The sequence below is a fragment of the Mangifera indica genome, chromosome 13 (genome assembly GCF_011075055.1).
Source record: "Mangifera indica cultivar Alphonso chromosome 13, CATAS_Mindica_2.1, whole genome shotgun sequence".
NCBI classification, from domain to species: Eukaryota; Viridiplantae; Streptophyta; class Magnoliopsida; order Sapindales; family Anacardiaceae; genus Mangifera; species Mangifera indica.
Genome location: NC_058149.1, coordinates 13,969,605 through 13,992,993, shown reverse-complemented (window position 1 = coordinate 13,992,993; position 23,389 = coordinate 13,969,605). Strand labels below are relative to the sequence as shown.

General features: G+C 34.1%; 4 protein-coding genes across 5 annotated transcripts; 1 reads left to right on the top strand and 3 right to left on the bottom strand.

The window, feature by feature from the left end:
- Positions 1-1,440: 1,440 nt before the first annotated feature.
- Positions 1,441-13,071, top strand: LOC123194476 (L-arabinokinase-like). Of its 2 annotated transcripts, XM_044607690.1 has the most exons (29): positions 1,441-1,585; positions 1,682-1,922; positions 2,022-2,090; positions 2,176-2,259; positions 2,362-2,438; positions 2,525-2,591; positions 2,980-3,037; positions 3,161-3,228; positions 3,319-3,381; positions 3,791-3,844; positions 3,932-4,034; positions 4,108-4,217; positions 4,302-4,421; positions 5,423-5,479; positions 6,325-6,497; positions 6,596-6,761; positions 7,328-7,411; positions 7,922-8,044; positions 8,629-8,759; positions 8,836-8,917; positions 9,517-9,604; positions 10,257-10,300; positions 10,410-10,505; positions 10,598-10,674; positions 11,039-11,227; positions 11,386-11,551; positions 11,742-11,813; positions 12,017-12,220; positions 12,812-13,071. In XM_044607690.1, the coding sequence occupies exons 2-29, from the start codon at positions 1,704-1,706 to the stop codon at positions 12,935-12,937; spliced, it is 2,970 nt and encodes a 989-aa protein (XP_044463625.1). In that variant the 5' UTR covers positions 1,441-1,585; positions 1,682-1,703; the 3' UTR covers positions 12,938-13,071. The 2 variants fall into 2 exon arrangements, with proteins under 2 accessions (XP_044463625.1, XP_044463624.1); XM_044607689.1 differs by having other exon boundaries at positions 1,442-1,922.
- An 869-nt stretch (positions 13,072-13,940) lies between these two features.
- On the bottom strand, positions 13,941-15,571 carry LOC123194477 (AIG2-like protein D). The gene is made up of 5 exons (XM_044607691.1): positions 15,156-15,571; positions 14,998-15,070; positions 14,819-14,911; positions 14,328-14,414; positions 13,941-14,244 (listed from the first exon to the last, which is right to left on the bottom strand). The coding sequence occupies exons 1-5, from the start codon at positions 15,536-15,538 to the stop codon at positions 14,101-14,103; spliced, it is 780 nt and encodes a 259-aa protein (XP_044463626.1). The 5' UTR covers positions 15,539-15,571; the 3' UTR covers positions 13,941-14,100.
- A 663-nt stretch (positions 15,572-16,234) lies between these two features.
- Positions 16,235-19,516, bottom strand: LOC123195327 (proteasome subunit beta type-6-like). Its single transcript, XM_044609018.1, has 8 exons — positions 19,296-19,516; positions 19,130-19,206; positions 18,979-19,034; positions 18,804-18,876; positions 18,089-18,200; positions 17,143-17,216; positions 16,713-16,787; positions 16,235-16,599 (listed from the first exon to the last, which is right to left on the bottom strand). The coding sequence occupies exons 1-8, from the start codon at positions 19,405-19,407 to the stop codon at positions 16,468-16,470; spliced, it is 711 nt and encodes a 236-aa protein (XP_044464953.1). The 5' UTR covers positions 19,408-19,516; the 3' UTR covers positions 16,235-16,467.
- Positions 19,517-20,499: 983 nt separating this feature from the next.
- On the bottom strand, positions 20,500-23,239 carry LOC123194056 (gamma-glutamylcyclotransferase 2-2-like). Its single transcript, XM_044607185.1, has 8 exons — positions 23,028-23,239; positions 22,540-22,660; positions 22,362-22,438; positions 22,125-22,181; positions 21,490-21,546; positions 21,352-21,392; positions 21,109-21,260; positions 20,500-21,017 (listed from the first exon to the last, which is right to left on the bottom strand). Exons 2-8 carry the CDS (start codon positions 22,646-22,648, stop codon positions 20,836-20,838), a joined length of 675 nt encoding a protein of 224 aa, XP_044463120.1. The 5' UTR covers positions 22,649-22,660; positions 23,028-23,239; the 3' UTR covers positions 20,500-20,835.
- Positions 23,240-23,389: the final 150 nt, after the last annotated feature.

Sequence of the window (23,389 nt, the reverse complement as noted above, 5' to 3'; positions counted from 1 at the left end):
TAAATCGTTATTTCAAAAGGTCCAAATAATATTATTTGCATCATCTTAGTGTCACTTGGCAATCAAATGTTGAAAAAAAATTTTATTTATAATTTTGAAATTTTTGGAAAAGAATACGAATGTTTATGCCCCCTAATTTTAAGGATGTATTTATTTGATTAGAATAATACAAGAGTGAGTGAGTACACATGAGTTAATCTAAATATTATTCTCCAAACATTATAACATAATTTTAGATTGTGACTATCTTAACTTACTCTTATTTATTTAATTTTTTTAAATTAAATAATAATCCACACGTATGCTATGATTATTTTTACTTTTCCTCATTTAAATTTAAGGCTTAAAGATTATTTTTTATTTGTTAATTATCGAAAATTCAAATACTTATTTATTTATTAAATTTCATTATTACTGTAAAGGGTAAAATTATCATTTAGTTACAAATTAAAAAAAAAACTAAAACTCTTTTACATTTTTCCTATATTTAAAAACTAATAATTTATTTCATTCAAAGTTTGAAAAATGATTATTTCCTCTTTAGGTATCATTTAAACTTATCATTCTTCAACGAGCTTTCTCTAATTGATAGTTAGCCTTTTTCACTGTTGCAGGTGACCACCAAAACTAGCTACAACTTTCTCTACCGTCAACATCCACCAAAACTAGTCTTTTGTCGCAATTCATCAACTATGAATCATGACAAACACCAATCTTTGGTGTCATTGGTTTTCAAAAAACTCTAATCGGAGTTTTTTTAACACTAAGGACATCGAAGATCGACATTTGGCATCGATCTTCGTTGCAAAAAAAGACCAGTTTTGGTGGATTTTGGCAATAGAGGAAGTTACAGTTAGTATCGACGGTCATTTGCGACAAATAAAAGAGGACAATTATCGGTTAGAGATTAAATATAACCTTAAAGAAAAATAATTATTTTTCATCTTAGAGTAAGAGAAATTGTTAGTTTTTAAATTTATAAAAAAATGTAATAAAATTTTAATTTTTTAATAGTTTTAGTTAAATAACGATATTATCTTTAATAATAATAATAATAAAATTTAATAGACAGATAAATATTTAAATTTTTTGTAATTAACAATTAAAAAATTGGGTTCCATCAAACTTGGATGGGAGATATTCTTTTGGCCTAAATTTAATAATAAAAATCAATATAAGTATGTGTATAAGTATTTAAGTATAAGAGGTTATTTAAGTAAAATAAAATTTGTAGTTTAAAAGTGTATAACATCTCAAGAAATTGGGACATTGTTTATAGCATTTTAAGTAGACACGTGGCAATTAGAAATTGGGATAAGGAAAGAATATTAAATTAATATAATCTGATCTGAATTGACGGCATGCCAGCTCAGCAGTGACATGAACCAAAAAAAACAGGGAATCAGACTCGGTAAGTGGTGAAAAACTCACCAAACAGCAACAAATTAGGAACAAAAGAGAGAAAACTGAGACACTTCTTTAGTCCTCCTAGTTGTGATAAATGTAGATTACTACTTATCGTCTTGATCTGATCGTGTTAGCGTGTGCTGGGATATCTTACCAAACAAGATCTCTTTTCTCAGTTGTATATTATCCAGAGCCTATATATTTATGTGTGTATATATATATATATATATATATATATATATATATATTTATATATATATAGCTTTTTTTTCAGTAGAAGAGAAAGGTGACTCAAAATGAGGATAAAGGAGAATGAAGGAGTATCGATATCCGCATCCAGGAACCATCTGGTTTTCGCTTACTATGTCACTGGCCATGGCTTTGGCCACGCCACTCGTGTTGTTGAGGTTGTCAGGAATTTGATTCTCGCTGGTCACGATGTGCATGTCGTCACCGGTGCTCCTGATTTTGTTTTCACTTCTGAAATTCAATCTCCTCGTCTCTTCATTCGCAAGGTTTTTTTGGTCTAATTTTAATTTATTTATTTTTTGATATTTTTCCTTTTGTTTTTTCTGCTGAATGTTGTATTCGTTTGTGAAATTCGATGAAATCAGGTACTCTTAGACTGTGGAGCAGTTCAGGCAGATGCGTTGACTGTCGATCGCCTTGCTTCATTGGAGAAGGTAATGTTGATATCGATTTCTTTGTCAATTTTATTTTTTTAGTTATTGAATTTGATTTTCTGTTCGTTTTCGTTTTTTATACTAGTATTCAGAAACTGCAGTGGTTCCTCGTGATTCTATTTTGAAAACTGAAGTTGAATGGCTCAACTCCATCAAGGCAGACTTAGTGGTAAATTTGAAATTACATCCCTATTCAAGCTATAGCTTTTTATTTTTTAAATTTTATTGTTAAAAAATTTGATGAGCACGGCTTTCTGGTGAATTCAAACAGGTTTCAGATGTTGTTCCAGTTGCATGTCGTGCAGCAGCTGATGCTGGTATTCGGTCTGTTTGCGTCACCAATTTTAGGTAACTCATATTAATGTAATATCTTGTTCTCTTGCAAAGTATCATATAAATCTTATTTTATTTGAATATTTTCAAATAATTTACAGCTGGGACTTCATTTATGCTGAGTATGTGATGGCTGCTGGCAAACACCACCGTTCTATTGTTTGGCAGGTGAACTGACTGTTCTCTAGGGTTGTGTTCCCTGCTTGGTTTTCTTTGACTATGAGGAGGATGACCGATTATACTCCTATTTGCATTAGTTTCATGGTTATCAATGATGACTGACTGTGTCTTAGGCAATGAATTGAGCAGTGGGGGCCAACTCAACATGCTCTGTGAAATGTCCCTTAACAGTAAAGTTTTGAAATCTTCTAACATTTCCATATAAATATATGACATGGTCTGTGAAATGTAATTTTGAGATATTACATGGTTGATTATATTGATTCTAACCCCATAGTAATGTGTTTATGGTGTTTAAGTTTTGCCCTTTGCTGTTGTCATGGTTATTAATTTGTAAGAGTCCTAACCTTGTTTCATTTTTTAAAATTCAATACAGATAGCTGAGGATTATTCTCATTGTGAATTCCTCATTCGCCTTCCGGGATATTGTCCAAGTATGTTGTTTGTTTTACAACCCTAAGAAAATGGCTTTCTTTTATGTTTGTTGACCCTTTGGCAACCATCTTTATAGATCCTGAAAGATTTTTAATGATTGGTCTCACATTTTACCAATGCAGTGCCTGCTTTCCGTGGTGTTATTGATGTACCTTTGGTTGTGAGGAGATTGCACAAATCTCGCAAGGAGGTTTAGTACACAACACTTGGTTGAACTCTGACATTGTATTAAAAAATCAGAATCTAGGTTCTCAGTAACTTATTTTGCCTTCTCCTATAGATAAGGAAGGAGCTTGGAATTGGGGAAGATGTGAAGCTAGTTATCCTCAACTTCGGTGGACAGGTGAGATTACTTATTGAAAAAGATAATTTAGATGTTGTTAACATCTTTTTGCGGTGGAATTCTCTGGTGTACTAGATTGACCTCTTGCTGCTCATATGTATGTATATCTAGGCAGTGGACATATTTAACTTTTAGTCATGCTGACACCTGCATAGGTTATTTGCCTTTATACACACACACACATCTAGGTTCTTATTAACTGCTTACCAATGCTAGTCACTGTCACTATTAGTGATTGAGGTTCCATATTTAAATCGGCTTAAATTTAAAATCTCATTTCATTGTTTATAATTTTTATAATATAGCTGATGGCTTTTTTATGATAATGCTAAACTCTAAACTCTCATTCTGCAGCAGATTGATGAGTTCAATTACTTTTATACATCCTAATTCAGTCTCTGTTATGCAGCCTGCAGGCTGGAAGTTGAAGGGGGAGTATTTACCTTCTGGTTGGCTGTGTCTGGTACATTTTATAGTTTTTCTCTGTATTTTGTCCTAACAATGTGCTTGACATGCTTTAGTTTAACTTTTATATTTTTCTCTGGTTCAGGTTTGTGGTGCTTCTGATTCCCAGGAGCTTCCACCAAATTTTATAAAACTTCCGAAAGATGCTTATACACCTGATTTGATAGCGGCTTCCGATTGTATGCTTGGTCAGTATATATTTTTTTTTTCCAGAAAGATGAGCTAGATCAGATCTGTATTAAATTGCCTCTACTATTTCAGGAAAAATTGGATATGGCACTGTAAGTGAAGCCTTGTCCTACAAGTTGCCTTTTGTCTTTGTACGCAGAGATTATTTCAATGAAGAACCATTTCTGAGAAATATGCTTGAGGTAGCTGCTTTCTTAACTATTTTTCTTCTTTTTCTATTTATGATGTTCAGAATCTGACATCAGTTATCATTACTTTTTATGCAGTTTTATCAGGGTGGTGTGGAGATGATTAGGAGGGATTTACTAACTGGTAATTGGAAACCTTACCTGGAACGTGCAATTAGTTTGAAACCATGCTATGAAGGAGGCAGCAATGGCGGTGAGGTAAATTCATTCTTCAGTGTTCTGGTTCTCTTTAAGTTTTAGATTTCATAATTAGCTAAAATATTGATGATTGCAGTCAGAATTTTCTGCAAGTTGTTAGACATGTACCCTATATTAGTGATAGATTTCATATTGTCTTGTAGATTGCAAATAAAGATGATTTTAGTAATTAAGATTTGTTGAAAGAATTAGCTATGAACAATATTGACTAAATGTTGGTGAACTTGCTATTCAACATTAGAGGGTACCCCCTATAAATAAAGGGATTAAACCTTCCACATAGTAATTCAATTAATTATAACAAACAAACTATGAAATAAGATTTAATGCTTTAGCTCAATGTTCAAATATATGTTACCATTCTCTGATTTAGTAGTCTGAACATAATTTTTTATTTTGGCACCATCTAGTACTCTGTTCACTAAATTATCTGGAGGATTCCACTTTCATAATACTGCATTGGGTAAATAGCATCCAAGCTACTCAGCACAGTAATTTGTATTTTATTATTAGACTATTGAGTACGTTCAAACTTATTAATTAATGGTAACCACAGTTAATTTCTAGTATCTAAAGAAGAGTAAAATCTCTTGATGGTTTCTCACTTAATCAAATTTGAATGTATTATCGTTTCCTTAACTTCAAATATAAATAAAACATGAATGTCAGCAAATTCCTAAAAAAGAACTGTTAAATTTGGTTACTCATTGTGTCCTATTCTCAGGAAGTTTAGCAAGATCTCTTCATCTGGAAGATGTCAAGGGCTGAAAAATTTACATGCAAATCTTGAAATATTACTCTTTAATTTTAATTGGCTACTATATGAGGTTTAAATCTTTAAGTGTTACCTTGTTCTGTTGTTTTGTAAAATGATTTCTGAGATTTGGTCTCCTAAAATATGCTATGTTTTAAGTACAATTTCATCATTCTGATTTTTATTGTTTCAATTTTTCTTTTTTTATTTCTTCCTAATACAAGGTTGTACAATGTTCAAATTATAGGTGGCAGCCCGCATCTTGCAGGAGGCAGCTATTGGAAAAAACTATGCTTCAGATAAGGTATATTAGCTGGATCCTTGTTTACCTTGCTTTGTTGTGCCGTTGTCCTTTTGATAATACCCTTGAATGGGTGTTTCTTTCGATGTCATTTTTTTTGAATTAAAAAGTTTGCATTTCACTTGTGGTCAGTGGTCTCAAAGCTTGGATTTCATTTCTGTTTGAGATTAACATCTTTAAGTTTTTATAATTTTATATCTCCAAAAGGATAGGCTTATTGGTTAGATCTCTTGCTGTAGAGGCAAGAGGTTTAGAAATCTAATCTCATTCCAAACTTTGGGTTGGCTAATTTAATTTGAGTTTAAGTACAAGGAAGAATGAGGTGCACGCTATTTTTTTTTTTTATTTATCCACCTAATTATGCCCAATGTTTATGTAAAATTGTAGCAAAATAATACAAATCCAGCTGTAGTAGGGAGTTTGGATTAAGACTGGCTTGATTGTTTTATGAATATTAATTTTATTTGACATCTAGGAACTCTCACAATTTCAACCAAGGATCACCAAATTTTTGTATTATTATCTAATGAACGGGAAACCTACTTTGAAATTCTCCAACCTTCCATCTCCTTAGAAATGAAACAAGGTCAGGTTGGTGCAATAAAATGCTTGTAAAAAAAGGAGAAACACTTCTTGGGTGGGATAGTAGCCTTTGCTATTGCACAGGTGAAGGATGAAGATCACAACAAAACTGATACTGTCTGACCTTATTCATATTAGGACTCATCATTTTTTTTTATAGATTTCTTAAATGTTATTGAACGTATGGATGTATTACAGTTATGTTTACAAGTGTTGCTTTCCTATAAATTTTTATGAATTAACATTTAGCCTCATTGTATGAATAGTTTAGCGGCGCAAGAAGACTACGTGATGCGATAATTCTTGGGTATCAACTGCAAAGGGTCCCTGGAAGGGATATCTCCATTCCTGATTGGTATACTTCTGCTGAAAACGAACTTGGTTTATCTACTGGATCACCAGCTGCTCGAAAGGATGAGAGCGACTCTACTTTAAGCATGTGAGTTCTGTTTTTCACTTTACTGTTAATAGTATTCCTTTTAGATTAAAAAATTAGTTACAAACTTCAAATGATATCTAAAAATTTTCTTCCTTTAGATTCACTGAAGACTTTGAAATTCTTCATGGAGACCATCAGGGTCTTCCAGATACAATCAGTTTTCTAAAGAGCTTGTCTCAGCTAGATATTAATCTTTCTGAAAAGAATTCTGAGAAGCGCCAGATGCGGGAGCGTAAGGCTGCTGCTGGACTTTTCAATTGGGAGGTTGTGCTTACTTTAACTTTTATGTTTCTATTCCTCTGCTACATCTGAGATTGAAAATGGGATAATCATTTTGCACATTTTCTTAAACCAGGAGCATCTTTTAAAAAATTTGTTGATGACCTACCTTTGTTATTCTAATACTTTAGTCTTTCTGATTGTAGGTTGAAACATTTTTCCTTGTGTTTTCTGTTGACCTCTAATTCAGAAATTGATGTATATAGATCCTTATATGTATGGATCATTTAAACCCATATAGGCCTTTGAACAATTTGGTGATTTTGTTCTTGGAAATTGAAAGTTTCAAACTTTAAAATCTCTCCTCGGAGAATTTAGTTTAACAGTCTGAGATTAGTGTAGAGGAGTTGAATGTGAAGTTTATTATGCTAGGAAAGTAATGAATGCTGCTGTTGTCCTTTTAGATTTCTTAGTATTTATATATTCAGGCAGACACGTGAACTTAATTCATGTACCTATGCTCTAGCTTATCTATAAGATTAGGGTCAAATTCCTTGGCAACCTGAAATCTTATGAAATCATTTAAATTTTCAAGTGCTGTTGTTATGCAGGAAGAAATTTTTGTGGCTAGAGCGCCTGGAAGGTTAGATGTAATGGGAGGGATTGCTGATTACTCAGGAAGCCTTGTTTTGCAGGTTTGATTCATGCCTCTGGTTGTGCTTATCTTTTCTGTCTATATGTTCTACTCTTCTTAATTCTTTTAAGTAGGACATGCCTCCTGCTCTGTCTGCTGCTCTTTGGCTATCTACAGAGTACAGATGCATGTGCATGTGTTTTCAATTTTAGTTTGTATCTCTGGCAGTAAGTTTGTATGCACTTGTACTTGGTTTCTTACATTGTTTGTTCTAATTCTTACTTTCTTTTTTAGTTTTTCCCTTTTGAAATTTCATAACTTTTCTTGATTTTCGCATAATGATACATGGAATTCTATTACAGCAACCCATCTCGCCTTTTAATGATTGTTATGTGCTTTTCTGACAACCTTTTGCATTGCTCCTTACACAATTGGATTTTTGCATTTGTGATGTCAATTAGTCAACCCTATACTATGGTCAATGCATTCCGTGTTTGTATCTGTGCCCTCTTTGGCCTTTTTTAATTTTAATCTGACTTTTCAATTAACTTGAATAGTTTTCCTCCCGCAGATGCCCATAAGAGAAGCTTGTCATGTAGCTGTGCAAAGGAATCATCCTAGTAAACATAGGCTCTGGAAACATGCCCAGGCTCGGCAAGATGGTGAAGGAAAGCCAAGGCCTGTTCTACAAATTGTATGTATTTGCATTTGAATGCGTTTGTTCTTTATGGGCATTATCGTTGGGGTAATGTTGATTACAACAATTTGACTATCTCAAGTAATGGTTGAAAGTCATAGCAATTAGCTCAAAGTAGGGTTGCAATTGAGCCAAGTCGAGTAGTTTTAGGCTCGAGCTTGGCTCGATTGTGTATATGCCAAGTTTATGTTTGAGTTCAACAAGCTCTGGACTTGGAGGCTTGAGCTCTAGATAGGAACAAATGACTTGAGCTTGGCTTAAGCTTAGTTCAAAAAATTACAATTAAACCTTGTATTTATCAATTTCTGCCATATCCAAAGTAAATGTGTAAAATTTCAGGGTTTAAGTGTGATATTTTAAATTTTTAGGGGTTTATTAATACTACGCTTGAGCTCACCAAATTGAGCAACAACAAACTCAAGTTCTGCTCTCGAGCCATTCAAGCTTGAGCTAAGCTTGTTTGCAATCCTAGCTTAAAGCTTAATGAGATGGTGCTTATACAAAAGTAATACGTACAAGTTTGTTTATAATGATATGCTTAAGTCAACATCATCATTAACTCCACATGTTGGTTTCATCAGGTATCATATGGCTCAGAGTTGAGCAATCGAGGTCCAACTTTTGACATGGATTTATCTGATTTTATGGATGGAGATAAACCTATATCATATGAGAAGGCCAGAAAATACTTTGCCCGAGATCCATCTCAAAAGTGGGTCTCTCTTGTTTTGTTTAATTTATCTTTACTGAGAGAATACTACGTGCTAATGATGTGGTTCCTATTTTAGTTGGGCAGCATATGTTGCTGGGTCAATTCTGGTTCTAATGAATGAACGTGGTGTCCGCTTTAATGATAGTATCAGCATGCTGGTATGGCTCAATTCCTCCTCTATATGTTTTTGCGTTGTTATTCAGCCTGGAATGTTCTTTTACAATTAATATTTCAGATATTTTACGATCTTTCCTTCTGCTTTGTGTTTCTGTTTCCTTGTGTTCACATGAATTTACCAGAATTGATGAATGTTAAGACTGCTAATTATGTAGTCTGTTAATTCAGTAAAAAATTGACAAGATACTCTATTCTGATGTGTATGTATGGTCAATAGTTATTGCTATGTAGAGATTAAATTGATAGAAAGACCAAAATGGTGACAGAATTTAATGCTTTTTGGGAGATCAAACCATACTGAGGACAGTTAGTAGCAAGCTCAATCAGTTTAATATAATGATTAACTCTTAAAATTCTAGTTTCCACATCTGCATGTATCTTGAAATATGTTTTTTTCTTGTTCGATATTGCAGTCACTTCATCATGTTAGTTTTATATGTGCGACTGAGTTTGCAACCTTATTGTGTTAGTTTTATAAATTACAATTTTTATGGGTTTTATACGTATTCCAGTATTTTTCCCCCTCCAACACAAGTCAGTCTTTGTATCTTACATTGAATTTTTTAATACAACCATACAGGTTTCATCTGCAGTGCCAGAAGGCAAAGGCGTGTCTTCTTCTGCATCAGTAGAGGTTGCTAGTATGTCTGCCATAGCTGCTGCTCATGGTAATTTATTATGTTAATTGCCTGGTTATAAGAAAAATTCTCATTTTCTTTTTTGTCACTTTTTTTTGGTCAATTTACATAATTTACAAGGGCTCATTTCTTTAGCTCTATTCTTCCCTTTCAGTTTTTAATTTGTACAATTCAGAAAAAAAATAAAATTGAAGAGGTTTGGTTTTTGCTTTTCTTGCTTATATGCACGCAAGACCCCCTCACATGTGAAAGATAAACTGTTGGCATGTAAATTGTCATAACTTTTAGGCACATATAGATCTTTGAATGATAGGCTCCTATGGAAGATTTGGTGCTTCATTCTTTAATCCGTTTGAGGCTTTGAGACAGGATATTAGTTACACTTTAGCTGCGTGGTTAGACTAAAAAATTGGTCAATTGTTCAGTATTTATTGATTTCTGACTTCTTTTTTATAATAAATGTGAATTTAGATGGTCTATCTTTTATCTTTTGGCTTAAAGTTAATATCGATTATGCTATCTGTTGTCATTTTTCAAAGTTATGGTACTGTATTAATTACTTAAAAAAAAAAAAGATTATGTGATTAGTTTGATACACTACTTGTATTTATCCTCTCTACTTTCAGCAAATTGATAAGGTTGTATTGGTCCACCTCTGGGACTGTTTGATTGAACTTTTCAGGATTAGATATCAGTCCAAGAGATATAGCTTTGCTGTGTCAAAAGGTTTGATATTATGCACATCCTTTCCTTAGATCTTATTTTCCACCATGTATGCATAAAGACTTGTACCATATATAGTCTATGTCGCTTATTATTTCAAGTTCTTCATTAGGTGGAAAATCACATTGTTGGAGCTCCTTGTGGTGTGATGGATCAGATGGCTTCTGCATGTGGGGAGGCCAACAAACTGCTTGCAATGGTGTGCCAGGTAAGCGTTGTATGTACTGTAAAAGGCTTGAATGCTGCCATTTTGAAGGTTAATAAATTATGTCAAACTTGATGCTTTTATTGTTTATGCAGCCAGCCGAGGTGCTTGGGCTTGTTGAAATTCCAAACCATATCCGTTTTTGGGGAATTGATTCAGGAATTAGACACAGGTATCAGTTCCAGTAATGTCTGTTTCCATTTTCTGTGTTGTTTATGTTAGTCTGTTTCAGTGAAGGACATTGGTGTATGGTTTATTAAGTTATCAGGGAAAAATCATTTGTGGTGACGAATGGGTATTACAGATATTTGATTTTAATTTATTTTCTTGAATAAAAAAAGGCAGAATGTATCAAAAGAGATATGGAATGAAATATTTCAGAGGAATCATGGATACTGTTGCCTATGTCTAATCTATGAAGTAGCTCTGTTTTTTTCTCCTTAAAATCATATTCTCATATTCTACTTCCAGCTCTAGTGAATCATTCTTTTGACAGATTTCTAAGCTGTTAGTTACTTGGCTTCTTTTTTTGGCAGTGTTGGGGGTGCAGACTATGGATCTGTCAGAATAGGTGCCTTTATGGGTCGACAGATGATAAAGTCTGCAGCATCTACCGAGCTTTCTCAGTTGAAGACTTCTAATGGGCCTGACATTTTGGAGGATGGTGTTTCACTGCTTGAAGCTGAAGCATCACTGGATTACTTGTGCAACTTGTCACCTCATAGGTAAGTTAATTTATTAGGCTTTCTTTTTGGAGTTGTTGGAAATGATAATCTCTTAGGAGAACATATCAATTTTGTGATGGATATATGATAACCTGATGAGCTGATTACTCTCATTGTGAAGTGATTTTCTTCCCTTATCTGTTTGTCTTGTATTATAGATATGAGGCTCGTTATGCCAAGGTGCTTCCTGAATCCATGCTTGGTGATGCCTTTTCAAAAAAATATGGTAAGCATGATGATCCAGTTACAACAATTGATCCCAAGCGTGAATACGGGGTTACTGCATCTGCTAGACATCCTATATATGAGAATTTCCGGGTCAAGGTATGTTTTTGATAGCTTTTTTGATGTTTGAATATTAAATTCCAATATGAATTAAAAATAAAAAGATGCCTCGCTTTTTTAATCATATATGTCTCTTAGTTTTGCATTTCCTTCGTGAGTGGCAATCACACCGTATAAATTTTGTTTAAAATGTTCACCTGAGTCACTCCTTCTGTTACTTATTGTATAGGCCTTTAAAGCTTTGCTAACATCTGCTGCTTCAGAGGAACAACTTACTTCTCTTGGAGAACTGCTGTATCAGGTATATATTGCAAGTTCTAACTTGCTGAATTTATTCATTTTCTGTTGAAATTTTGATGGGGATGGATCATCTTTGGAGAGGAAAGTGGTGTTATAGAAATCTTTCTAGGTTTTCTGTTAGAGTGAATATTCTAGGCACGATTTTACTGCATTGTCTTGAATGATAGGAATCTACTGTTAATATGTGTTATCCATATATTTCAGTGCCATTACAGCTACAGTGCTTGTGGACTTGGTTCCGATGGGACAGATAGGCTGGTGGAGTTGGTACAGGAGATGCAGCATGGTACAGGGAATAAACCTGAAGAGGGGACATTATATGGAGCCAAAATTACTGGTGGGGGTTCTGGTGGAACAATTTGTGTAATTGGTAGAAACTGTCTACGGAGCAGCCAACAAATTCTTGAGGTAATTTTTAGTATAAATTTCAAATTAAACATCACCATCTTTTTTATGAGCTCTTTGAGGGAGTGAGGATTCACCCTTCAAATTAGGAATTACTACAGTTTGTATCTAGGACTGGATTCAAGCATAGCCGAACCCAAGTTTGGGTAAGCTTAAGTTTTGCTCATTTGAAAGTCGAGCTTAAACTGGAATTTGACAGTTTTTCCTTGAAGCAATTCAAGTTCGACTTGGCTTGAGAAGAATTAAGCTTGAGTTCAAAGTTCATTTAGCCAAAACGAGTCAAAATTGACTGAAACAACGTTGTTTTGATGTGTATTAGTAAAAAAATAAATTCTAATCGAGCTTTTCTAGGTTCGCTCGTTTGGCGAGCTAAAGACCCCCTTAAACTTATGTTCAAGTTTGAGTTTAAATATATAAAATCTTATGTTCGAGCTCATTTAAATCTAACTCATTTTGGGCTTGTTTGTGCCTTACCAGCTCAGCTTAAATTCATAGCAAGTAAATTATTGTTAGTAGTTTCTACACATTAAGAAATTTATAAATATTTATATATAAAATCTTTTTAACAAGGTAATTGCCATATGAAAATTTCAGATTCAGCAAAGGTACAAAGCAGCAACAGGCTATTTGCCGCTTGTCATTGAGGGTTCATCACCTGGTGCTGGAAAGTTTGGATATCTGAAAATTCGCCGGCGCCTCTCTCTCAAACCAAGTAAATGATTGTTTTTAGCTAGTTATAAGTGATAGGCATTTTTTTTAAGGACTGTTATGTCATCAGGAGCCATATTTTACTCGGTAGTTATGGATTATTATTTATTTAAATAAATTAATAAATAATAAGACGATTCATTTCTGTTCTCATTCTTTTTACGTCTAAATAAGAAGAAGTTTCATTTACTGGTTGCCTGCCTTGACACAAAGGATGATCTGTTGTATGTTAAATCTCAACTACACTATTTTCAGTAGAATTTCTCAACTGAATTTGAGCACTTTGTTAGAGAATCTGATTTACACATTTTTATTCAGTGTAAAGCCTATGCAATGAGTTTAATCAACACACCTAAGGTTGTTTGTTGATATACTGATTTTGATTACCCTAGTGCCATGTAAGTTTAAAACACAAGCAACTAAGTTTGATTACCCTAGTGAAATACTAACATTGCCAATGTAACAGCTCTATGTCTGTAATTGGTGAATCCCCTACTTGTCTACTTTTAAGTCTGTATTTTGAGTGTATAAAATGAGGTGATAGCCTCTAAAATTGTGGCGTTTTTATATAGTTAAGTGATTAAATTGTTTATCTTATTTATAATTCAAAATTAAAATCACCTTGGGGTAGCAAACGATTTCTGGTTTGATGAGTAGAGCTTGGGTAGAGTGACTATAATATGGTTGTTGTTCGGTTTTAGATTGTAATTTGATTCTAGTATAGTATACTGTTTACATCTCTAATATTATATGTGAGTAATTGATAAATATATAAATTGAGGTGTAATGTAATTTCTCGAACTGAACATAAGTCAATAGCTCTTATTTCGAACTCTAGTTCAAGTCGTAAACTCCTAAGCTCAAGCTTAGAGTCACAACTTGTTGCAACAAATTCAATTGAACTGGGTTCAACCTTGGTGATACTTAGTTCGGCGATTGCAGCCTTATCTACTTGTTTGTTCAATTAGGAATTACTGGAACAAAGAAACTTTGGGTGGTTGAGATTCGCATAAACTAGGCAAAAACATAACTAAATATCATTATCAGAAAAGCGAAGGATAAAGGAACTGAATTGAAATCTAAAGTAACAGAAACCTGTTCCGGCAAAAGATAGATAAACTATGACTAAATGGATGGGGGGCATTATTTTAGGAGAGCTTGAAAGGAGGAAAGGATCAAGAGAGTTTGGGATTACTAACATTCTGGTTATAGTAGTTTTCGTACGTGGCTACTCTTGGCTTTGATTCAGGAAGCTCCAGTTCTTCAACAAAACCAGCTGTCATCTTCACAAAATCTTCCATGTGCAGTTCTCGCCATTCCTTAAAGAAGCAAAGTTTGATGATTTCAAGTGGTTATTGAAGCGGGTTGAGATTGAAAAATAAAATCAAATTAAAAAAAATACCTCAAAATTCCAGTCTCCATAGAGATTAGGATCATTTCTGTTGGTCCAGACATAAGCCTGAGCCTGTAAGTAGTTGTCACGAGTGTCCTGCATATTTGATATGGTTCAGAAGAGAATTAGGAGACATTATTAAGGGTAGATTTGATAGCCGAACTTAAGCTTGAGTTGCAATTCAACATTTTCCAAAGGAAAAGAACTCGAGTTTGACACTAGAGGTGAAGCTCAAACTAGGTTTGCTTGTGTTCAGTACAGCAAAACAACATCCTTTCACCTTTAAATTATACAGAAAACGATATGGTAACCTTTAAATTGAGCAAAATGAAGTCATTTTATCGGTAAAATTGAACAGCTTGTGAGCAAAATGAAGTCATTTTATCAGTAAAATTGAATAGATCGCGAGCCTGTTGAGTCAAACCCCTCAGGGCTAGAGCTGGACCTCATCCTACTTTCATGGCTTGATTACACAAAAAGGTGTAAACATCGTTATTTACCGTCAAACGAACATCAACAGGAGTCCTTTCGTACTCGACATCTTCAAATGTATCTAAAATTTCTAATTCAGGATCCGTGATTCCCAGCAGCACCTGAAATGTGAATTTCAACATCATTTCTCAATGATTGATTAATGAATTGTATAAGCGAAGAAATATGAATAGATTGAAGAGGTCACCCTGCCGGTGACTTTGTGATTCTCAAGAGGTACGATAGCTGGATAGACGCGGCCTTTTATGCTAAACCTGTGACTGCAATCCACTCCATAATTAGTTAAAATTAATAAAACAATAAGTAAATGAAATTGAAATCGGAAAGAGAAAAGACAAGACGAACTAGTTGTTGAGGATGGCAGAGGAAGATTGAGGGACACGTTTGAGAAGAACACGAACGACGTCGTCTGCGAGTAGGCTTCCGTAGACGAAAACGCTGTAAAGGTTGCCGCTCATTGCAGACGCCGTCGCTGTCCCCATATATCTCTCTCTTCTTTTACTTTCTGAATCTCTCGGACTAAAAGCGATATATACCCCAGTAACGGCACTCCACTTCAGATCCAGGTGGCAGTGGAAAAAACCGTTTGTTGATTCACCAATCGCCACCTGCCACGCTTCTCCCACTCCCACATATTGTGTACTCCATACTCGGCATTCTATTGACCATAGACCAATGATTTCGTATTGAGATCGGACATGAACAGCTGAAGAGGTCGGTGGTTGCATCAATGAAACATTGAATAATCATTATGACAATATTTAAGTAAGTATGGACTAACAGTATGTGATATATATTCCTTGTAAATAGATTCGGTTGGAATTATAATAATATCATTAAAGTTGGCGTCCAATCAAATTTGAAAATAAACGTAAATTGAATGAAATTGAAATAAATTTAATTTAAACAAATTTAAAGAGTGTTTAATTTGTAAATTTAAAAGAATTTAAAACAAATTAATTAAAACAAAGATTTTTTTATCATTATATATTAAAATAATATTATTTTAATTATTTTTTATTTAATTATAATAAAAAATTAAACTCAAACTCGATTCCTTTTAAACAAATCTTGTTTGGACATATTTTAAGAGATTTTAACAAATTTAAACTCAATTCTTTTCAAACCGAATCAAACTTAATTTGAATCCAACCACAAATATCACCCAATCATAATTTTATTTTGTATATATTATTCTAATTCTTATTTAATTATTTATACAATAAATTAAGCTTTTCGCTATTGTTAATATGATAATCTAACCTGTTTGATCCACTGTGACTAGCCCATTTTAACTATAAGTCACTCTGATCTAATGGCTAACGAGTTTAAACGTCAACCCAGGTCAAACAGATTACCAGATCCTGATTGAACTGGTTTATCCGATCGGTCTAGGTTTTAAAACATTGCAATAACACATTCACTGAAATGAAGTATAATGATAGATTTATAGCAACAGTGGATGCTTCTTTCAACAATGCAGTAAAAATCCCTGAATAATGTCATGTAAGATAACACCCACCAGCTTCGCCAACAACATCACAGAAATCACTGCTACTAAATATCCTCAAAACACGAGATATTTTAGAGTTTCACAAGTGAGTAATTTTCCAACATAACATGGAAATGGGAAATTGGAAATGGCAATTCCTCTTCTTCATATGTTCATTGGCTCAGGACCTGGATGTTTCAGTATGTCCAATAATGAATTCTGAGGCTCCAACTCCTCATGCCATAGAGGAAGTTTGTCACCGGGGTAGAACTTTCTCGTCACTCCCTCGGAGTTGATCTGCAAAACCACATAAAAACCAACAATGCTTTAGCCTACAAGCAACCGCATTTTAGTTGTCATACAACACTTGGGGAGTGCATAGTAGTCACACAGTGCCAAGGGATTCTTACAGTTACAGTGCGGACAACACCCCCACTAGCACCGTCACGAGCAATAGCAAGGGAAACTGCCTTGACCACTAATTGCTGCAAGAGAATGCCAAAAAATTAGAAACGAAAATCTTACCATAAACTTTTACCAAGATATCTATATCGTTTACTAGTTCTGCTTGCTTAAGACATGTACTTACCAACTTTTCTAATCCAGGAAATACTTACAATTGCATCAATTATCGAAAGTATCATACCAAACAACAGTAGATTCTGATTATAAAAAGAAAATAATACCAGAATTCCTCTAGATCAAAACAGTACATTAAGTTGTTGACAGATGTAACCTGAAGAGGGATTAATCTAAAGAAAGATATAGACCGCTCTTAAACAATACTAGAAAAAATCACTCTTTTGAGTTTTTGCTAGTGTAAAGATCTAATCTACATACCTCAGCTTCCTCCCTGGTCATTCCTTCTCTCCATACTTGATCAAAAAATCCATACAAGTAACTTGAGCCAGATCCTAAGATATGCACATTACGTTATATTACAACCAGCTTTCACAACATAAATTTATGAGAGACCAAGTCATCAACAAAAAGTTTCGTACATAAATTAATGGACACAAAGAGCTTCTTTTGTTGAATAAATGATGAGGAATGAAGCAGATGTCATATTAAAATTTACTAAAATTATCTACAAATAAACATAAAAAAAAATAAAAATCAAGTAGACAGAAATAATAAACAAAGTAATCATTAAAAAATTAGAGAGATAGCAAGTTCCTAACAACCAAACTTTAGGAAGTAAATTGGAGGTATTCCATTAAACACTTTGACGCTGGATATTAATCAAGGAACATCAAAAGCAAAGCAGTTGAGATACAAGCTACATCCAATTCAATTACAGAAACCACGACATTGTGCATAGGACTTCAGTTCAAGTCCAAACATTATGACTAAAAATGTTGACACAACCAATTGAAACTTTCACAAATGTATGAGTGCAAATAAGTGGTTATCTCCTGCAACTAAACAAATTAAGTAGAAGCGAATGCTGACATATCCAATTACTAGAACTTTTGACTGAACTGAAAGATGGTTCATATACATAATTCTTCCTTAAAAACCATTTGGAGAGTAAGCAGCTGGCTGAATAAGAATGAAAATCAGTTCTATAAATCAAAATTTAAATGAAAACAGATAAGAGAATATTAGAAAATTGTGTCAAACATTACAACACACATATTATTGCAGTATTATCTGTTCTAAAACTTGTGGGCTTAGTTGCCATGTCTAATGCCTCATGTCTACATCAAAATACAATTCTGATCACTTTCCACACATTGTAGTGATTCCTAAAGAGAAAATTCTTAATCAACAAAAAATAGCATACCTCCAATTGCAAAAGGCTGCTCAATTATTGTTCCACCAAGAGGAATGCCATATATCTTACCACCTTCATACTTGTCCCACCCACCAACAATTACGCCAGTTTGTAATATGTTCTGTCAATACCAGATAATTATGGACAAATTGTGCCTAAAAGTGAACTTCACATACCTCAATATATGATGTCATGAAAAGTAAAATTATCATTCTCAAAATAGTAAAATGGGTTATATCAGCTAGGAATACCACAATAAATTGAAGTGTAACCACCCTAATAATGTGTGCTGCCTAATAATTAGGTGGCTGAAGCAAAAACACATTGTTATAAAAATTCCTTGATCTAGAAATACCTTAGAAAAATGAAACTATAGTCTACTGCTCTAGACACAACTAAATAAGAAAAAGTACAAGAACCAAGCAAATCATTCTTGTTCCACCATTTGAAGATCTGAAACAAGGTCCAGCAGGGTATTGTGACATGAATAACATTTACATTAATCAAACCATACTTAGTATGTACAAGATTTTGAAACACTTATTCAAACTTAGAATTCCATATCATCTTCTTCTGCAACAGGGTTATCACTTGTAATAAAACAGTCAAGAAACAAGTAAAAGGGCTGTTCTTTAAAAGTTAAATCAATGTAAACACCCTATTAATAAAATTTCTTTTACTCTCTCGATTTATTAGAAAATCAAAGCAAGATAGCGATAAAAACCTTGTTGTTATATGATAATAGCCTGACGAGGTTGGCAGCAACTTTAACAGTTGCAGGCTCCCCAAGCTGTATCCTGTACAAAAATGTAATTAAACAAAAATACATAAGAAGTCAGAAAAAAACCCTAATTGACATGGTATCAGTTAGAAACAACACAAGAAAAAAATAAACTAACGTGTGCTGATGAAGGAAGTAGCGCACATAGTCGGAGACAGTCTGAGAATCTGCAGCCTACAAGTAAGAGCAAAGGGCAGAAATGTAAATTACTTGAAAAGAATTAGGGGCCAGGGCTAAGGCTGGGGTTCGTTTAGTTGAAATAAGAATACCGATCCAGAGCGGCAGATGTAGACATTATCAGTGAGCTGAGTGATTTTGTCAGAAGCACGGTTAGCAACATACACACCTACCAAATAAAATAAAATACAATACAAAATTAAAATGCAAATTAAGGATGGATTACTATGAAAGAGAAGGGAATGGACGAAGAGGTACCAGTGCTAGTACGAGAATCGGCTCCGAGAACAACACCGCCGTTGTAAGTGACGCCGATGATGGTCGTTCCCATGGAGTGTGGTTGATTCAGATCGTTCATATTAAGATCCATAGCTTCACCTCAAACCCTAGATTTTTCGATCACTATAATTTCTGATTTCCAGCGACCTCTCTTTCTGCCCCTTTTGTTAGCGAACCTGACTTACTCATCAAGTCAGTCCCAATTTTAAGGATTTTTTTAAGTAATTTTTTTTTTCTCTCTCGTGTTAAAAAATAACCCCTTTTATTTTTTAATGTTTATGTAACATAACCCTTTGCTAATTTTTTGTTTGGACAAAATTACGTTGAGTTTTTTATATGTTAAAAGTTTAAAATCTGTTATGGGTGGATTTAAGTTGAAGTGATCCAAACATAAATTTAATTTTAGCTTTAATGAATCAAACTCGAATTCTAATTTTAATTTGGCTTAAATTCCAAGATTCGTCAATTATTTTTCTTTTCTAATTTATTACTTGATTATTATTTTTTTTAAAATTTTTTTCCATGATGATCTTTTTATCATTTGAGGATTCGTCATTTTCTCCTTTTTTATTGTTTACCTTTTAAATCGGTTTGAACTTCGATATAAGTGTGTTATTTTGAATTCAAGTTAAAATCCTATACACCCCACTCTAGATGTTTATATACAAAAAATATATTAATAAAATTATATATACTCATTTTGAGTACATAAATAGATATACATTTATATGTATTATCATTTAATTGAAAATTTTTAAATTAAAAATAAAATAATATTCAATTACAAAATAATATATATAAGTGTTTATTTATTTGTATACTCAAAATCAGTTCGTATAATATTACTCAAAATATATGTTTCAATATGAGATCCAAATCCATCTATTTAAAATGTGCAACATGACTATCTATGCCATCATCAATACATGCATTTATGATAGACCGCAAGTAACCCGAGTGGACAGAACTCATGACAGCAATTTCAAAAGCTAGTATTCATTTGCTTCGCATTATCCCTTTGTTTCAAAACAACAAAGAATTTAGATTAGGTTTTGTTTGGTAGCATTGTTAAGCTTAGGTACCCAATTGGATTCTCATTGACATATGATTGAATTATATTGTATTAGGAGCACAAGCAAGCACATGCCATAGAAAACTTTTAACATAAAAAAAGCACAAGATCATGCCAATTAAAAATTCTCCTCTTGGCTGGAAATTGAAAATCAACCTCACTTTCTTACATATATTTTGTATTGTGTATTGCACTAGACTCTTGTTAGCACTTCCTCTCAATTCCAAACCACTCTTGTTCTAAGCAGCCTCAAATCTAAGTTAAAATGGAGTTTGTGTATCAATTGCATCAGATGGATCATAAGCCTCCTAATAACACAGTACTCAGATAAATGAACAAACCGACATGACATCTAAGAAAAGAAGAGTAATTTTATTGGGTTAGCTATGCTAAGCTAAGCTTTGTGTGTTGTCCTTTCCTTTCTCCTCAAGTGTCAAGCTTGTACGCCTACAAATCTGTGGCAATGGCTTCCGGGAGACGATGGAGTTGCAGGGCTGGAATATGGGATTTTTTCAGAGCAATGTGGGTTGACCCACTTAACTTTTTCTCCCTGAGAATCTCTCGTTCAACAATTCCAAGCACTTTTCTCACTTCATTGGCCAACTCTATAACATAATCATCCTCATGACCTGTTGTTCAGTGTCTCAGTACTCAGTTTAACACCAGATAAATCAAATTTCAAGATCATAGACGCACGGAAAGTGTAAGAAGTAGTCTTACCGATATCAAACATAGCCTTTTCCAGCAGGAAGAGATAGTCTCTATTGTTCCCACAAGGTCCAAAAGCTGTTGCAATTTGCCTAGCCATTTCCTCCAACGGAGCAGGCCCCAGGTAGTACTTGTTTGATACTTTGTCAGCGGTAGATGTGAAACTGCATATACGATGAAAAGTGGTTAAGAAAGTTGAGAGGAATTTGAAAAATATCATGAAAGAGTTGAAACATAAGAAGCAGGGTAACTTACACTATAACTCCAGTTAGAGCAGGCTGTAAAGGATCTTCTTCCTGTAAAAAAGAAAGGACGTGCCAAGGAAATAAGAACAAATCAGGAGAGAGTACAACATACAAGAGACAGTAAAAAAGGAAACAATCATCTTCTTACCTTGTAAAAGTCTACAAGGGTCTTCTGATCATATTCACATTCTCTCCGCTCCAAATACTACAAAAGAAGCAAAACATTTACATCATTTTGATTGATATTAAAAGGAAAATTGACGTAAAGGATGATAACTATTCTTCCTACAAAGGCAGTTGAATAAGTAGGGTAACTAGCTGTTGGGTTGCCCCACATTGGCTAGGAAAAGGACTAAGTGTTAGAAAGTGTGATGAAAAATTTTGCCCGTTCATCTTGCTTATCGGGTAGGAGAGGCCCAATAGCAACTAAGAGTGGTATGAGAGCTCAACTACTCCATCATCCAAAAATCCATGGTAGTAACCAGTCAATGTGAAGGTTGAACCAATAACCCATTGGGTTATGAGGAGTATTGAACCAATGACTCAATGTGTGAGAGGTTGGATGTTGGATTGTCCCACCTCGGTTGGGAAAGTGACTAAACGTTAGGCTTTTGAGGTGAGAGAGACCTAAAAGCAGCTAACACGGCCTTAAGAATGGTTTTTCAACTCTTAATCCTAATCAACACAAGTCATGGGCTTTTAAAGTGCTGGTTTGAAGTTTCAGCTTTAAATTAGCATTATTAATATTCTTTATCTGCAATAAATAATCTCTAGATGATATACCTCCATGGCAAGTTTTTCCTTTTCAGGGCCTCCTCGAACGCAATAAGCAGCACCCCACTGCAGAAATTTCATGTACACGAGTAAGAAAAAAGAAGAATCATTTTTGTTTTTATTTTCTTTTGAAGTTTTGATGAACCTAGAACTGATTTCTTTAAGCAAATGAAATTTTGATGTGGCTTCATAACCGCATAATAAATCATGTTATATGCTTGAAAATTACAAACAGATTTAACTTACGCATATAGCTCCTTCATACTCTTCCAAAGTGCAGGTTCTAGCTGGCAGTTCAGGCGTACCTCTGTGATCAATGCAGGCTGCAACACAGACCCAAAAAAATCCAGTTATTGGAGAACTAAATCTATGAAAATTCCTATAAGTAAACAAAATGTTAATGAAAAAGAAAAAGAAAACTGACCCAGATCAAAAACACGCCTGTAATCCTTGATGAAGCCTATGATTTTCTCATCATATTCAAATCCTGGGTTCCAAACCAATGACCCATAGCCAAAAACCCAGAACACCATTGCCGTGAAAATCTGAAAAAAAAAATGGTGAATAAGCAAAAAAGAGCATATTTAGTTGAGATATTAAAGCGGTTGCTAGAAGAGGAAAGTTCGAATCTGTCTGTATCTGACATGGGAATATTTTACGGCAAGCTAAAATCTCTTTCATAATGCAATTGATGATGAAGACAATTACAATGAGGCTGCTAAATAAAAAATAAAAGATGCAAAAAGGACACGTTGAGACGCCAAAAAGGCAATAATACTATTAACAATAATAACAACAAATAGTTGTGATGGATCCGTGACTAAACACCGTGATTAACCAGAAAGAACAGAAAAAGAAGAAGAAACAGAAGAAGACATTAAATGAAAATAAAGAAAACAATAGAGAGCTTACAGGAGAATCTAAAGCGGTGAGACGGTGAAGTGCAGAGGAGAAAGCAACGTATTTGAAGCAAATGGGGAAGAAAATATGCCCAAAGGCCAAACTTTACGGAGGAGATTTGGCCTTTTGGGTTCCCTGACTATCTTCGGATTTGTTTTTGGTTCAAAACGTATAGGAGAGGCGGCGAGATGGGGAAGAAGGAGAAGAATTTATATTAAGATAGATCCACGTGTTCTTCAAGGCTAAAAAGGTCAATGGGAACTGGTTTAGTTCTTAATTTGAGACAGTTGTCCTCAGACGTTGTAACTTACTTTCCGTGTGTTTAAGTGAGGCCTGACACCCATGTCATGTATGTATGCATGCTGTTTACACCC